Source organism: Ranitomeya imitator, chromosome 8 (genome assembly GCF_032444005.1).
Source record: "Ranitomeya imitator isolate aRanImi1 chromosome 8, aRanImi1.pri, whole genome shotgun sequence".
Taxonomy (NCBI): Eukaryota; Metazoa; Chordata; class Amphibia; order Anura; family Dendrobatidae; genus Ranitomeya; species Ranitomeya imitator.
The window spans coordinates 144,989,429-145,006,673 of record NC_091289.1 but is presented as its reverse complement, the minus strand read 5'-3'; the positions used below and the strand labels follow the sequence as shown (position 1 = coordinate 145,006,673).

At 43.1% G+C, this 17,245-nt stretch overlaps 1 protein-coding gene across 2 annotated transcripts in view; it reads right to left on the bottom strand.

Moving 5' to 3' along the window:
• LOC138648037 (calcium-activated chloride channel regulator 1-like) overlaps nucleotides 1-17,245 on the bottom strand; it is a 54,325-nt gene that overhangs the window by 19,567 nt on the left and 17,513 nt on the right. For both annotated transcript variants that reach the window (XM_069737507.1, XM_069737508.1), the window contains exons 8-10: nucleotides 15,066-15,249; nucleotides 4,885-4,991; nucleotides 3,664-3,885 (exon numbers count right to left, since the gene is read on the bottom strand). In XM_069737507.1, coding sequence (XP_069593608.1) covers nucleotides 3,664-3,885; nucleotides 4,885-4,991; nucleotides 15,066-15,249 — 513 coding nt within the window. The remainder of the gene's footprint in view (nucleotides 1-3,663; nucleotides 3,886-4,884; nucleotides 4,992-15,065; nucleotides 15,250-17,245) is intronic.

Here is a 17,245-nt window from a genome sequence, read left to right as displayed (position 1 = left end):
TGCTGCTCTATTTAACTCCACCTGGTGCTTTGATCCTGGCATCCAGTCAATGTTCTAGTATTGGTCTTGCTTCCTCCTGGATCGTTCCTGTGGCCTGCATAAGCTAAGTTCTGCTTGTGTTACTTTTGTTTGCTATATTTTCTGTCCAGCTTGCTATATTGGTTTTTCTTGCTTGCTGGAAGCTCTGAGACGCAGAGGGAGCACCTCCGTACCGTTAGTCGGTGCGGAGGGTCTTTTTGCCCCTCTGCATGGTTGTTTGTAGGTTTTTGTGTTGACCGCAAAGCTATCTTTCCTATCCTCGGTCTATTCAGTAAGTCGGGCCTCACTTTGCTAAATCTATTTCATCTCTGTGTTTGTATTTTCATCTTTACTCACAGTCATTATATGTGGGGGGCTGCCTTTTCCTTTGGGAAATTTCTCTGAGGCAAGGTAGGCTTATTTTTCTATCTTCAGGGCTAGTTAGTTTCTCAGGCTGTGCCGAGTTGCATAGGGAGCGTTAGGCGCAATCCACGGCTACCTCTAGTGTGGTGTGATAGGATTAGGGATTGCGGTCAGCAGAGTTCCCACGTCTCAGAGCTCGTCCTATGTTTTTGGTAATTGTCAGGTCACTTTGTGTGCTCTGAACTTCAAGGTCCATTGTGGTTCTGAATTACCTGTTCATAACAGTTGGGACTAGGGTTGAGCGACTTTTGTTTTTATAGGATCGGGTCGGATTTCACGAAACCCGACTTTTTCAAAAGTTGGGTCGAGTGAAATCGGCCGATCCTATAGAAAAGTCGGGGTCGGGGTCGGCCGAAACACGAAACCCAATGCAGTGCATTGGGTTTCTAATGGTTCCCAGGGTCTGAAGGAGAGGAAACTCTCCTTAAGGCCCTGCGATCCATATTAATGTGTAAAATAAAGAATAAAAATAAAAAATATTGCTATACTCACCCTCGGACGCGCCCTGGTTGTAACCGGGAGCCTTCCTTCCTAAGAATCAGCGCTTGAAGGACCTTTCGATGACGTCGCGGCTTGTGATTGGTCGCGTGAGCGGTCACATGGGCGTCACGCAACCAATCACAAGCCGTGACGTCATCGAAAGGTCCTTCAAGCGCTGATTCTTAGGAAGGAAGGCTCCCGGTTACAACCAGGGCGTGTCCGAGGGTGAGTATAGCAATATTTTTTATTTTTATTCTTTATTTTACACTTAAATCTGAATTCCGATACCGATTCTCGATATCTTAAACATATCGGGAATCGGTATCGGAATTCCAATTCCAGTTCAGAAGATCGCCGACTTCATGGCTGACCCCACACAGGGGTCGGGTCGGGTTTCATGAAACCCGACTTTGCCAAAAGTCGGCAACTTCTGAAAATGGCCGACCCGTTTTGCTCAACCCTAGTTGGGACAATAATAAACAGCTTTTAAATTGACTTTCTTTAACCCCTTCATGACCAGGGGATTTTTCGTTTTTCCGTGTTCGTTTTTCGCTCCCCTCCTTCCCAGAGCCATAACTTTTTTATTTTTCCGTCAATTTGGCCATGTGAGGGCTTATTTTTTGCGGGACGAGTTGTACTTTTGAACGACATCATTGGTTTTAGCATGTCGTGTACTAGAAAACGGGAAAAAAATTCCAAGTGCGGTGAAATTGCAAAAAAAGTGCAATCCCACATTGGTTTTTTGTTTGGCTTTTTTGCTAGGTTCACTAAATGCTAAAAATGACCTGCCATTATGATTCTCCAGGTCATTATGAGTTCATATACACCAAACATGACTAGGTTATTTTTTATCTAAGTGGTGAAAAAAAATTCCAAACTTTGCTAAAAAAAAAAAAAAAAAAATTGCGCCATTTTCCGATACTCGTAGCGTCTCCATTTTTCGTGATCTGGGGTCGGTTGAGGGCTTATTTTTTGCGTGCCGAGATGACGTTTTTAATGATAGCATTTCGGTGCAGATACGCTCTTTTGATCGCCCGTTATTGCATTTTAATGCAATGTCGCGGCGACCAAAAAAACGTAATTCTGGCATTTCGAGTTTTTTTCCCGCTACGCTGTTTAGCGATCAGGTTAATACTTTTTTTTATTTGATAGATCGGGCAATTCTGAGCGCGGCGATACCAAATATGCGTAGATTTGATATTTTTTTTATTGATTTATTTTGATTGGGGCGAAAGGGGGGTGATTTAAACTTTTATGTTTTTTTTATTTTTTTCACATTTTTTTAAACTTTTTTTTTAACTTTTGCCATGCTTCAATAGCCTCCATGAGAGGCTAGAAGCAGGCACAAGCCGATCGGCTCTGCTACATAGCAGCGATCTGCTGATCGCTGCTATGTAGCAGAATTGCACGTGTGCTGTGAGCGCCGACCACAGGGTGGCGCTCACAGCGATGGGCAATCAGTAACCATAGAGGTCTCAAGGACCTCTATGGCTACAATGGAGATGCATCGCCGACCCCCGGACATGTGACGGGGGTCGGCGATGACGTCATTTCCGGCCGCCCGGCCGGAAGCGGTAGTTAAATGCCGCTGTCTGCGTTTGACAGCGGCATTTAACTAGTTAATAGGTGCGGGCAGATCGCGATTCTGCCCGCGCCTATTACGGGCACATGTCAGCTGTTCAAAACAGCTGACATGTCCCGGCTTTGGTGCGGGCTCACCGCGGAGCCCTGCATCAAAGCAGGGGAGCCGGCATCGGACGGTATAGTACGTCCGATGCCGGTAAGGGGTTAATCATTTCAAAGGCTGGATCACTCTTCTCCATTTATGACCAGTCATATTTTTTTCCTATTGTTCATGCAGTATTAAGTTAATCCATTATCTACCAATGTCCTTTTTTTTTGGGACGCCTAATCTTTTGCTTCTAGAAACTAAGATTTTATAATTTTTATAATTAGGTCCAATTTTTTGTGTTGTGTTTGTAAAATGAATGTTTTCAAAATAGGAAATCATGTCATTGTCATTTTTAATTGAATATTGGCACGCTCTTTTCTGAAAAATCCGTAAAAGGAAAATTTCTAATTTGGCAAGTGATGGGTTAAAAAAATAAATCATTTTGATATGTAAGGAGATGGACATGCTGCCCATGTTCCCCAACGAATAAACAAGTTTAATTTTATGTGGTGTAATTTGAAATGTGATGTGTAAAGTGAATTGTGATGTGCGTTAAAAGTGTTAATAATATTGATAGTGTGTGTAGTTTGCCAGTAGGGATAGTGAAAGTTAATGATTGGGAATTAGCCCAGAGTGGGTTGGAGCTAAGTTGAAAGGAAAGTGACAATTTCCTGTTAGAAATTTAGTCAGATAGAGACTGGAGTGCATACAAAGCGGACCTAAGTTCCAGTGTGAACAGTGCCTTATTCTAGGGGTGTCCCTAAAGTGAATGGAGACTGAAAGAAAGAGAAAGCGAGATCCAAAGCAGAAATGACTGAGAGATGGTGAGATCACCCGGAGACGGGTTCTGGGTGACGATGCGTGGCAGAAAGGGCCAGAGTTTAAAACACCAAGAGGGTCAGTTACATACACCCTGCAAGGGCATAATGCTGTCACAGTCCATGTCCACACACCCAGTCAGGACTCCCACTTTCATGTAAAGTGCCAGGGTATAAGAGATAAGTACCTCACCCACAGTTACCACTCCATGCCACATTACAGATGTTATGTAGTGGTTGGAAATGGCTTACCTCAGCTGTTCCTGGAATTTGAAGTCTGGAAGATTTGGTAGTTGTATCACTAACAAAATCTGCTGATATATATACTTTCCCTTTTGGATCCTGTAAGTTAATGAGAGGCACTTGCGATTGCCAAGTGATCAGGAAGAATGTTTCATTCCCCACAGTTTTATCAATGAAAACAGTGCCGTTTAAGCAATTCTTACTCGTGAGTGTTGATGCTGTGCTCTCCAGCTGTATGAAAACATTAATATGAATTAAAACATTAATGAAAAATGATTGCATTGACTTTATTTGTATACAGCACCTAATATTAAACTTAATGGATGAGCTTTTACAGTGACAGTAATTATCTTGTCCATCTGTATTGGACAAGAGGAGCAGCTCTGAAGTCTCTGGCATTGGTAGACAAATCACATTAGAGCATTTAATACTCTGTGGACTAGATAGACAAAAGTTGAACTTTTTGGAAGGTGTGTGTCCAATTACATCTTGCATAGAATTAACACAGCATTTCAGAAAAGGAACATCATGCCAACAGTAAAAAGTGGTGGCAGTATGATGGTCTGGGGCTGTTTTTCTGCTTCAGCACCAGGAAAACTTGCTATGGTATAAGGAACCATGAGTTCAGCTGTCTACCAAAAATTCCTATAGGAGAATGTCCGACCACCTGTTTGTGACCTCAAGCTGAAGCGCACTTGGGTTATGCAGCAGGACAATGTCCAAAACACACCAGCAAGTTCACCTCTCAATTGATTGAGAAAAGCAAAATTAAGACTTTGCAGTGGCCTAGTGAAAGTCCTGAACTTTTAATTTTGCCTCTCGGTTGCAGAAATATTAACAATGAAACTATTTGGCACCTAGTAAGTTAACTTTAAGTCCAAATGGGTGTTTTAACTGGGGGTATGCACTTCTTCTCCCAGTATGAGTTGCTATATGATAACACCCACTTTGACTTAACCCATCAGGTGCCAAATACTTTTGAAACAAAAAGTTTATTCTGCTCTTTAGTAACTATTACATGTAGCATCCAGTTCAACATGAAGCATTTTGTGAAAGGTTCTCTTTAGGTCCAACATAGGATCAGTTCATCATCGAGAGCCGACCCATATGGAAATAGGGTCATCCAAAACCAATACATACATAATCCATAGTTATTAACAACTGGTAAAACTTCAGTTATTTGCAGCAACCAATTAATGCATACCATATCAAAGAAACAACATACAATACCTGAATAGTCTGTTTACTCATGTCCCCACTTCCAGATGCAATTGAAGCAAAAGCATCAATCAAGCCATTTGCATTAAAGCTGTCTGTAGCAAAAAACTTTAAGCCACCTGAAAAAAAAGTTTAATTTTTTTAAAGTCCGTCCATAATATTGCAATGAATCAAGTGATCTTGTAAACTGTTAAAACACACTCATACATCCATACAAATCTGACTGAGATTGAAAATAGACATATGTGAAGCTGTCACACTCAGGAGCGGAGACCCGTGGCCAGTCCATGCATTGTGGTCTGATCTTGGCCCGATTTGTACAGACATATGAATGCACCCTTAGACTGACATTTCCAGAACTGATATTCATCCTGATCTGTCTATAATCATCTATCTGTATCAGTAGTAACTTGAAGCTTCAAAACCCAAATTAAATTTTTTCAAAAGCTCTATCCCACGGTTCACATAATAAGTGTGTCTTATTATTTTTCATACAAATTGGAAGTAGAAATCCTAAAAGTCAAGGGTTGATATTGACTTTTAGGATTGCTACTTCCAATGGGTGGCACTAGAGTTGAAGTCCTCGTCCTCTCTGAAGAGACGATTGCAAATTAAATTTCCCGGAGGAGCATTGAAGGCTTATAAGTCTCCTTAGGCTACGTTCACATTAGCGTTACGCTAATGTGCGTCGCTGTTGCGTCGGCGACGCAGCGGCGACGCAGCGGCGACGCGCCCCTATGTTTAACATAGGGGACGCGTGCGTTTTTTTGTTTGCGTTTTTCGACATGTGCGTCGTTTTCGACGCTAGCGTCGGACGCACGAAAATGCAACAAGTTGCATTTTTCGTGCGTCCGATTTTCGTCAAAAAACGACGCACGCGTCGCAAAACGCAGCGTTTTTGCGCGCGTTTTTGGTGCGTCGCGCGTTGCGTCGCCGTTGCGTCGCCGACGCACCGGCGCGCAACGCTAATGTGAACGTAGCCTTACACTGGCATATCAGACATTTAGCTCTCCAAAAGGGGAGATATTCGCCAAGGGTCGAAACAGTTCACTGAAGTTGCTTGACCAAGCCGAGGGTGTGCTGAGAATCAGAATTAACTTATGGAAATAAAAAGCGTTTTTTTTGGCACGACTTGTGGACTGATTTAAAAAGTAAAGTTATGACTTTTATATGGGCCAAGTTCCCTGTGAATGAAAATGTGCCTAGTTTAAATTTGTTTTTGGTCAGCGACAGACTCCATTTAATCCTATCTGTCTAGGAAGAATGTGGGATAATTCCATCTATCTAAGCTAGCTGAATTAGGTTGGAAATTAGGTTATGATAATTCCAATTGAAGAGTTTTTGGTAAGATTGATGCCTAAGTACTAGAAATATTGACCTTTTATTTTAAATTCCAAAATTTTCAGCTGGTGGATAGAAGTGAGGGCATTTTAAAAAACGGTATCTGGTATATTAAGTTGGACTTTATGTATGATTAGCAGGCTAATCCAGTCAAGAGTCCCTGTGCAGAATTATTGTGGTGTGATCTTTCTGTGTTGTGAGTTCTGTTTTTGGGCTCCCTCTGGTGGTTACTGATGGTACTGGGTGATTTGTGTTCTGCTGTCTCTGGTGTCCACTGTCCACCTGTTCTATTAGGATTTGGGAGTTTCCTATTTAACCGGGCTTTCTTGTCATTTCCCCGCCGGCTATCAAAGTTATCAGAGTGTTTTGTTACCTCAGCTTCTGGCTTCAGTAATCTTCAGGACAAGCTAAGTTTTTGATTTTCTTGTTCCACGTTTTGATTTATTTTTGTCTTGTCCAGCTTGCATATAATTGTTTCTTTGCTGCTGGTTGCTCTAGCGGGCTGTAATTGCTCCTCATGTTCCATGAGTTGGAACATGAGTTCAAGTAATTACAGGATGGTTTTTTTGAAGTGTTTTTTGCTGACCGCGCAGTTTACTTTTGTTTCCTCTGCTATCTAGTTTTAGCGGGCCTCATTTTGCTGAATCTGATTTCATACTGTGTATGTGCCTTCCTCTCATTTCACCGTCATTATATGTGGGGGGCTGCTATTTCTGTGGGGTATTTCTCTGGAGGCAAGAGAGGTCTGTGTTTCTTCTAATAGGGGAAGTTAGATCTTCGGCTGGTGCGAGACGTCTAGGATCAACGTAGGCACGTTCCCCGGCTATTGTTATTTGTGTGTTCAGGTTTAGGGTCGCGGTCAGCTCAGGTTCCATCACCCTAGAGCTCGTTGGTGCTTGTCCTTTTGTGATTCCCTGCCATTGGAATCATGACAGTATAGCCGGCCAAAAATGTTTGGGCTGAAGTAGGAGGAAAAGTAGTCTGAGGAAGTTTTTTTTTTTTTTTTTTTTCTCCTCTGAGGTTGCTGCCTAGCCCTAATTGCAGCCTGGCTGATTTTTTTTTTTTTTTCCTCCTCTTAATCCTTGAATGGCTCTGACCTTAGCTGTTTATCATGGACGTCCAGAGTTTAGCTTCCAGCTTGAATAATCTTGCTGCTAAGGTTCAAAATATACAAGATTTTGTTGCACATGCTCCTATGTCTGAACCTAGAATTCCTATTCCAGAGTTCTTTGCTGGAGATAGATCTAGTTTTCTGAATTTTAGGAACAATTGCAAGCTGTTCCTTTCTTTGAAATCTCGCTCTTCTGGAGACCCTGCTCAGCAGGTTAAGATTATTATATCTTTCCTGCGGGGTGACCCTCAAAATTGGGCATTTGCATTGGCACCAGGGGATCCTGCGTTGCTTAATGTGGATGCGTTTTTTCTGGCATTGGGTTTGCTCTATGAGGAACCTAACCAAGAGATTCAGGCTGAAAATGCTTTATTAGCTCTCTCTCAGGGGCAAGATGAAGCAGAAATATATTGTCAAAAATTTCGGAAATGGTCAGTGCTTACTCAGTGGAATGAGTGCGCCCTGGCTGCAAAGTTCAGAGATGGCCTTTCTGAGGCCATTAAAGATGTTATGGTGGGGTTCCCTGCGCCTACGGGTCTGAATGAGTCTATGACTATGGCTATTCAGATTGATCGGCGTTTACGGGAGCGCAAACCTGTGCACCATTTGGCGGTGTCTTCTGAACAGGCACTTGAGACAATGCAATGTGATAGAGTTCAGTCTAGAAGTGAACGGCAAAACTATAGGCGGAAAAATGGGTTGTGCTTTTATTGTGGTGATTCAGCTCATGTTATATCAGCATGCTCTAAACGCACAAAAAAGGTTGATAAGTCTGTTGCCATTAGTACGTTACAGTCTAAGTTCATTCTGTCTGTGACTCTGATTTGCTCATTATCATCCATTTCCGTCGATGCCTATGTAGATTCAGGCGCTGCCCTGAGTCTTATGGATTGGTCATTTGCCAAGCGATGTGGGTTTAGTCTTGAGCCTCTGGAAGTCCCTATTCCTTTGAAGGGAATTGACTCTACACCTTTAGCTATGAATAAACCTCAGTACTGGACACAAGTGACCATGCGTATGACTCCCGTTCATCAGGAGGTGATTCGCTTCCTGGTGTTGTATAATTTACATTATGTTCTAGTACTTGGTCTGCCATGGTTACAAACTCATAATCCAGTCCTTGACTGGAAAACAATGTCTGTGTTAAGCTGGGGATGTCAGGGGGTTCATGATGATGCACCTCCGATTTCTATCTCTTCATCTACTCCTTCTGAGGTTCCTGTATTTTTGTCGGATTATCGGGATGTTTTTGAGGAGCCTAAGCTCAGTTCGCTTCCTCCTCACAGGGATTGCGATTGTGCTATAGATTTAATTCCTGGTAGTAAATTTCCTAAAGGTCGTTTGTTCAATCTGTCAGTGCCAGAGCATACTGCTATGCGGGATTATGTTAAGGAGTCTTTGGAAAAGGGACATATCCGTCCATCTTCGTCCCCTTTGGGAGCAGGTTTTTTTTTCGTGGCCAAAAAAGATGGGTCCTTGAGACCTTGTATAGATTATCGTCTTTTGAATAAGATTACCGTAAAATATCAGTATCCTTTGCCTTTGTTGACTGATTTGTTTGCTCGCATTAAGGGGGCTAAATGGTTCACTAAGATTGATCTCCGGGGTGCGTATAATCGTATACGAATAAAGCAAGGTGATGAGTGGAAAACCGCATTTAAAACGCCTGAGGGCCATTTTGAGTATTTGGTAATGCCTTTCGGACTTTCTAATGCTCCTTCAGTCTTCCAGTCCTTTATGCACGATATTTTCCGTGAATATCTGGATAAATTTATGATTGTGTATTTGGATGATATTTTGGTTTTTTCTGATGACTGGGAGTCTCATGTTCAGCAGGTCAGGAAGGTGTTTCAGGTCCTGCGGGCTAATTCCTTGTTTGTAAAGGGCTCAAAGTGTCTCTTTGGAGTCCAGAAGATTTCTTTCTTGGGGTATATTTTTTCCCCTTCTACTATTGAGATGGATCCCGTCAAGGTTCGGGCTATTTGTGACTGGACGCAGCCTGCATCTCTTAAGAGTTTGCAGAAGTTCTTGGGCTTTGCTAATTTCTATCGTCGTTTTATAACTAATTTTTCTAGTGTTGTTAAGCCTTTGACGGATTTGACTAAGAAGGGTGCTGATGTTGCTGATTGGTCTCCTGCGGCTGTGGAGGCCTTTCAGGAACTTAAACGCCGGTTTTCTTCTGCTCCTGTGTTGCGTCAGCCTGATGTTTCGCTTCCTTTCCAAGTTGAGGTTGATGCTTCCGAGATTGGAGCGGGGGCGGTTTTGTCACAGAGAAGCTCCGATTGCTCGGTGATGAAGCCATGTGCGTTCTTTTCTAGAAAATTTTCGCCCGCTGAGCGGAATTATGATGTGGGTAATCGGGAACTTTTGGCCATGAAGTGGGCATTTGAGGAGTGGCGTCATTGGCTGGAGGGTGCTAGACATCGTGTGGTGGTCTTGACTGATCACAAAAATCTGATTTACCTTGAGTCTGCCAGGCGTCTGAATCCTAGACAGGCTCGTTGGTCACTGTTTTTCTCTCGTTTCAATTTTGTGGTTTCATACCTGCCAGGTTCAAAGAATGTGAAGGCGGATGCTCTTTCTAGGAGTTTTGTGCCTGACTCCCCTGGAAATTCTGAGCCCACTGGTATCCTTAGGGATGGGGTGATTTTGTCGGCCGTCTTCCCAGACTTGCGACGTGCTTTGCAGGAGTTTCAGGCGGGTAAACCTGATCGTTGTCCGCCTGAGAGACTGTTTGTTCCGGATAGCTGGACCAGTAGAGTCATCTCTGAGGTCCATTCTTCTGCGTTGGCAGGTCATCCTGGAATATTTGGTACTAGAGACTTGGTGGCCAGGTCTTTTTGGTGGCCTTCTTTGTCTAGGGATGTGCGTTCTTTTGTGCAGTCTTGTGAGGTTTGTGCTCGGGCTAAGCCTTGCTGTTCTCGAGCCAGTGGATTGTTGTCACCTTTGCCTATCCCGAAGAGGCCTTGGACGCACATTTCCATGGACTTTATTTCGGATCTCCCTGTCTCTCAAAAAATGTCCGTCATCTGGGTTGTGTGTGACCGCTTTTCTAAAATGGTTCATCTTGTACCCTTGCCTAAGTTGCCTTCCTCCTCTGAGTTGGTCCCTCTGTTTTTCCAGAACGTGGTTCGTTTGCATGGGATTCCGGAGAACATCGTTTCTGACAGGGGATCCCAGTTTGTGTCTAGATTTTGGCGGACGTTCTGTGCTAAGATGGGCATTGATTTGTCCTTTTCGTCTGCATTCCATCCTCAGACGAATGGCCAGACGGAGCAAACTAATCAGACCTTGGAAACTTATTTGAGGTGTTTTGTTTCTGCTGATCAGGATGACTGGGTTACCTTTTTGCCGCTGGCCGAGTTTGCCCTTAATAATTGGGCTAGTTCTGCTACCTTGGTTTCTCCTTTCTTTTGTAATTCGGGGTTTCATCCTCGTTTTTCCTCTGGTCAGGTGGAGCCTTCTGATTGTCCTGGAGTGGACATGGTGGTGGATAGGTTGCATCAGATTTGGAGTCATGTGGTGGACAATTTGAAGTTGTCCCAGGAGAAGGCTCAGCAGTTTGCTAATCGCCGTCGCCGCATGGGTCCTCGACTTCATGTTGGGGACTTGGTGTGGTTGTCTTCTCGTTTTGTTCCTATGAAGGTCTCTTCTCCTAAGTTCAAGCCTCGGTTCATCGGTCCTTATAGGATCTTGGAAATTCTTAACCCTGTGTCGTTTCGTTTGGATCTCCCGGCATCGTTTGCTATTCATAATGTGTTCCATCGGTCGTTGTTGCGGAGGTATGAGGTACCTGTTGTTCCTTCACCTGAGCCTCCTGCTCCGGTGCTGGTGGAGGGAGAATTGGAGTATGTTGTGGAGAAGATCTTGGATTCTCGTGTTTCCAGACGGAAACTCCAGTATTTGGTCAAGTGGAAGGGTTATGGTCAGGAGGATAATTCTTGGGTGGTTGCCTCTGATGTTCATGCTGATGATTTGGTCCGCGCTTTTCATAGGGCTCATCCTGGTCGCCCTGGTGGTTCTCGTGAGGGTTCGGTGACCCCTCCTCAAGGGGGGGTACTGTTGTGAGTTCTGTTTTTGGGCTCCCTCTGGTGGTTACTGATGGTACTGGGTGATTTGTGTTCTGCTGTCTCTGGTGTCCACCTGTTCTATTAGGATTTGGGAGTTTCCTATTTAACCGGGCTTTCTTGTCATTTCCCCGCCGGCTATCAAGGTTATCAGAGTGTTTTGTTACCTCAGCTTCTGGCTTCAGTAATCTTCAGGACAAGCTAAGTTTTTGATTTTCTTGTTCCACGTTTTGATTTATTTTTGTCTTGTCCAGCTTGCATATAATTGTTTCTTTGCTGCTGGTTGCTCTAGCGGGCTGTAATTGCTCCTCATGTTCCATGAGTTGGAACATGAGTTCAAGTAATTACAGGATGGTTTTTTTGAAGGGTTTTTTGCTGACCGCGCAGTTTACTTTTGTATCCTCTGCTATCTAGTTTTAGCGGGCCTCATTTTGCTGAATCTGATTTCATACTGTGTATGTGCCTTCCTCTCATTTCACCGTCATTATATGTGGGGGGCTGCTATTTCTGTGGGGCATTTCTCTGGAGGCAAGAGAGGTCTGTGTTTCTGCTAATAGGGGAAGTTAGATCTTCGGCTGGTGCGAGACGTCTAGGATCAACGTAGGCACGTTCCCCGGCTATTGTTATTTGTGTGTTCAGGTTTAGGGTCGCGGTCAGCTCAGGTTCCATCACCCTAGAGCTCGTTGGTGCTTGTCCTTTTGTGATTCCCTGCCATTGGAATCATGACATTTCTGGTTAGCGAACAAGTATAATATTTTCTTAGAATACTGTTGTTGTTTTTTGCATAAACATATTCACCATCACATACATTTTTAAGACTATCATAGTGACTATCATGGTGATATCATAGTGAATTTTTTTTGCTATATTTTTTATATTTTAAAGTTTTTTCTTGACAGATATCACCTATTAAGCTCCCACGTTGTCATGACAAACCACCAACACCCATCCTTCTGTCTAAATGGTGTACAGTGGGTACGGAAAGTATTCAGACCCCTTTAAATTTTTCACTCTTTGTTTCATTGCAGCCATTTGGTAAATTTAAAAAAGTTCATTTTTTTTCTCATTAATGTACACTCTGCACCCCATTTTTGCATATTTATTAAAAAAGAAAAACTGAAAAATCACATGGTCATAAGTATTCAGACCCTTTGCTCAGACACTCATATTTAAGTCACATGCTGTCCATTTCCTTGTGATCCTCCTTGAGATGGTTCTACTCCTTCATAGGAGTCCAGCTGTATTTTATTAAACTGATAGGACTTGATTTGGAAAGGCACACTCCTGTCTGTATAAGACCTCACAGCTCACAGTGCATGTCAGACCAAATGAGAATCATGAGGTCAAAGGAACTGGCCAAGGAGCTCAGAGACAGAACTGTGGCAATGCACAGATATGGCCAAGGTTATAAAATCATTTCTGCTGTACTCAAGGTTCCTAAGAGCACAGTGGCCTCCAAAATCCTTAAATGGAAAAAGTTTGGGATCACCAGAAGTCTTCCTAGACCTGGCTGTCCAGGCAAACTAAGCAATCGCGGGAGAAGAGCCTTGGTGAGAGAGGTAACAAAAAAACCCAAGATAACTTTTGCTGAGCTCCAGAGATGCAGTAGGGAGATGGGAGAAAGTTCCGCAAATTCAACTATCACTGCAGCTCTCCACCAGTCGGGCTTTTATGGCAGAGTGGCCCGACGGAACCCTCTCCTCAGTGCAAGACATATGAAAGCCCACATAAATTTTGCTAAAAAAACACATGAAGGACTCCCAGACTATGAGAAATAAGATTCTCTGGTCTGATGAGACAAAGATAGACCTTTTTGGTGATAATTCTAAGCGGTATGTGTGGAGAAAACCAGTCACTGCTCATCACCTGCTCAATACAATCCCAACAGTGAAACATGGTGGCGGCAGTATCATGCTATGGGGGTCTGGGGGTGTTTTTCAGCTGCAGGGACAGAACGACCGGTTGCCATTGAAGGAAACATGAATGCAGCCAAGTGCAGAGATATTATGGATGAAAACCTCTTCCAGAGTGCTATGGACTTCAGACTTGCCCTAAGGTTCACCTTCTAACAAGACAATGATACTAAGCAAAAATAACAAAGGAGTGGCTTCAGAACAACTCTGTGTCCATTCTTGACTGGCCCAGCCAGAGCCCTGACCTAAACCCAGTTGAGCATCTCTGGAGAGACCTAAAAATGGCTGTCCACCAACGTTCACCATCCAACCTGGTGGACCTGGAAACGATCTGCAAGGAACAATGGCAGAGGATTCCCAAATCCAGGTGTGAAAATCTTGTTGCATCATTCCCAAGAAGACTCATGGCTGTACTAGCTCAAAAGGATGCTTCTACTCAATACTGAGCAAAGGGTCAGAATACTTATGACCATGTGATATTTCAGTTTTTCTTTTTTAATAAATGTGCAAAAATTTCTACATTTCTGGGTTTTTTATTCAGTCAAGATGGGGTGCAGAGTGTACATTAATGAGAAAAAAATGAACTTTTTTGAATTTACCAAATGGCTGCAATGAAACAGAGTGAAAAATCTAAACTGCTGATGTTAATGATTGTCTGTAGAGGTGAGAGACTGATGAGTAGGACGTCATCGCCTGTGGAGATGAAATGGCAGGGATTGGCGTATAAAATAACACTTATTTTTTATTTTATAACAGACTCTTGTATCGGGCCAGTTTTTATAAAAAATTGTGGAAATCACATTAATGCCTCACTCAAATGCAAGTGATTTTTTATGGTACTCAAAGAATTGTTCGATTTTTATTTGTGTTTTGGCGCAAATTTTAATTAGAGTTTCATCGGTGATTTTCTTGTATGAACAAATAAATAAATTACAAAGTTTCTCCTATACACTGAGATGCGAAAAACAAACAGCACAGATTGCAGTGTGTACTGTTAATGATTTTTCATAGAAGCATAGACTTTCCTTGGGGAATTATTATCCGTGACTTGGATGAAAAAGAGACATGTCTCCCATTTATTTTTGAAAATCACACTGCAAAAAAGAAAGAAAGAAAAAAGGATGTAGAACACATACGTGAAAAGAGGACTTTTGAATGAGGCCTAATGACTGGAACCAGCCCCTGAGGTTTCCACTGGTTTAGCATTGCTCACTGTTAGATGCTTTATCTGTCTCTATGTCTGCCGTTGGTGAATGGCACTGTTAATGGGGGGAACTGAGTACTTTAATGGTGAAAGCACCTTAGATTTCTTTAGGAGGACATGTCTTATTGCTTTTAGATGGGTTTGCAATAGTTTTTCATAATTAAAAATTCCACTGAAAATTTTCCTCAATGCAATATTAGTAATTTTAGCAAGTAACATAGTAACATAGTTAGCAAGGCCAAAAAAAGACATTTGTCCATCCAGTTCAGCCTATATTCCGTCAGAATAAATCCCCAGATCTACGTCCTTCTATAGAACCTAATAACTATAAGATACAATATTGTTACACTCCAAGAAGACATCCTGGTGCACAGATACTTTATAATTAACTAAAATGGAGTTTGGTCCTAATAATGGAATGATTTGTGGCATTCAAGGTACAATTTAAAACATATGTGAGTTCTGCAAAAGCAAAATTACTAATATATATTCTATGATGTATAGAATATATAAATAAATTAGACACATTCAGAACTTTCCTTCCTATTGGGACTTACCTGTTTCTGTTGCAATTCCCTCCAGGGACGCTGCAGCACTAGGTCCAAGAGCAATCACATGAATTATTGCTCCACTGTTTAGTATTTCATTTTTGCAAGCTCCTGGAAAATTACCATCTTCGCCATCTGATAGTACGACTATTTCAGTACCATATGTGGATTTATCCTTGGATCCCATATTTACCTAGAATATACCATTTTTTAATTAACATTTTATGGTCAATGTTCGAGTACAAACTTATTTTTCAATTTTTAGAATTTCTCAGTGAAAATATGTCCTGACATACAGTACAACTAAATGATAAACTACAGAAAGAAGAATACATGGATGGACCACACATGGACCAACTTTAGCCAAAGTATTAGTGTACATAAGTTGTACCTTGCACTATTCTAGTCCATTTTACAGACCAGCATAGCACATGCAATAGAGGGCAGCTCCTGTACGAATCTTCAAAGTGGGTGAGCACAGAGAGCAGAGTTATTAATGTAACTGGCCATATTTTTCAGGGGGTTGTATTTAGCTCTCATGCTGCCCTAGGAACTTTAAAAGTAATTTAAAAAAAGCAGACTGACAGGGCAGAGTAGTGGGTCAGGGCAGAGCGGTGGGTCTGGACAGAGCAGTCAGGGCAGAGCGGTGAGTCAGAGCAGAGCGGTCAGTCAGGGCAGAGCGGTCCGGGCAGAGCGGTTGGTCAGGGCAGGGCAGTCAAAGCAGAGCAGTGGGTCAGGGCAGGGTGGTCATGGAAGAGAAGAGAGGTGGGTCGAGCAGGGCGGTCAGGGCAGAGCGGTGTGACAGGGCAGAGCAGTCAGGGCAAAGCGATGTGACAGGGCAGAACAGTCAGGGCAGAGTGGTCAGGGCTGTCGGAGCAGAGTGGTGATTCAGGGCAGAGTGCTGGGACTAATTCCATATCAGTATGTTTTTGGAGTATGGAAGGAAACTGGAGTACTTGAAGGAAAACTCACGCAAACACAGGGAAAAAATGCAAACTCCTTGGAGATGTTGTCCTTTCAACCCAGGACGCCAATGCTGCAAAATAACAGTGCTAATACATCAGTGTGTAGAGATGGGTGAACCCGAACAGTAAAGTTCGGCGTCCGTGCCGAACACCTACTGTTCGGCCACGGACACCGAACACAAATTTCACCACAATCCGATTAGTGCCTCCCTAGTCCCCTGCAGTCAGTGTCTGGCGCCCGCTCCATACTCCATGCAGTCAGCGCCCGCTCCATACTCCCCTCCAGTCACCGCTCACACAGGGTTAATGCCAGCGGTAACGGACCGCGTTATGCCGCAGGTAACTCACTCCGTTACCATCACTATTAACCCTGTGTGACCAAGTTTTTACTATTGATGCTGCGTATGCAGCATCAATAGTAAAAATATCTAATGTTACAAATAATAATAATAATAATAATAATAAAAAAATGTTATTCTTACCCTCCGACGTGCGCCCTCTCCTCGGCAGGGCAAGCGGCAGGTTCCGGTGCCAAAGATTCTATGCGAGAAGGGCCTGCCATGACATCATGGTTATGTAACCACGACGTCATCACAGGTCCTGCGCTCATACCAACCCTGGGACCGGAAGCTGCCTTGTGCACCGCACACAAGCGCCAGGGGCCCTCGGAAGGTGAGTATATGTTTATTTTTTATTTTAAGTCTTTTTTAACCTGTTACATACGTGACTGGGCAATATAATACGTGACTGGGCAGTGTACTACGTGTCTGTGCTGTATACTATGTGGCTCTGTGCTGTATACTACGTCGCTGTGCAATATACTACATGGCTGGGCAATATACTACGTGACTGGGCAATATACTACGTGACTGGGCAATATACTACGTGACTGGGCAATATACTACGTGACTGGGCAATATACTATGTGGCTGGGCAATATACTATGTGGCTGGGCAATATACTATGTGGCTGGGCAATATACTATGTCACTGGGCAATATACTACGTAGCTGGGCAATATAGTACGTGACTGTGCAATATACTACGTGGCTGGGCAATATACTACGTGGCTGAGCAATATACTACGTGGCTGGGCAATATACTACGTGGCTGGGCAATATACTACGTGGCTGGGCAAGATACTGCATGGGTTGTACAATATACTACGTGGACATGCATATTCTAGAATACCCGATGCATTAGAATCGTGCCACCATCTAGTTTT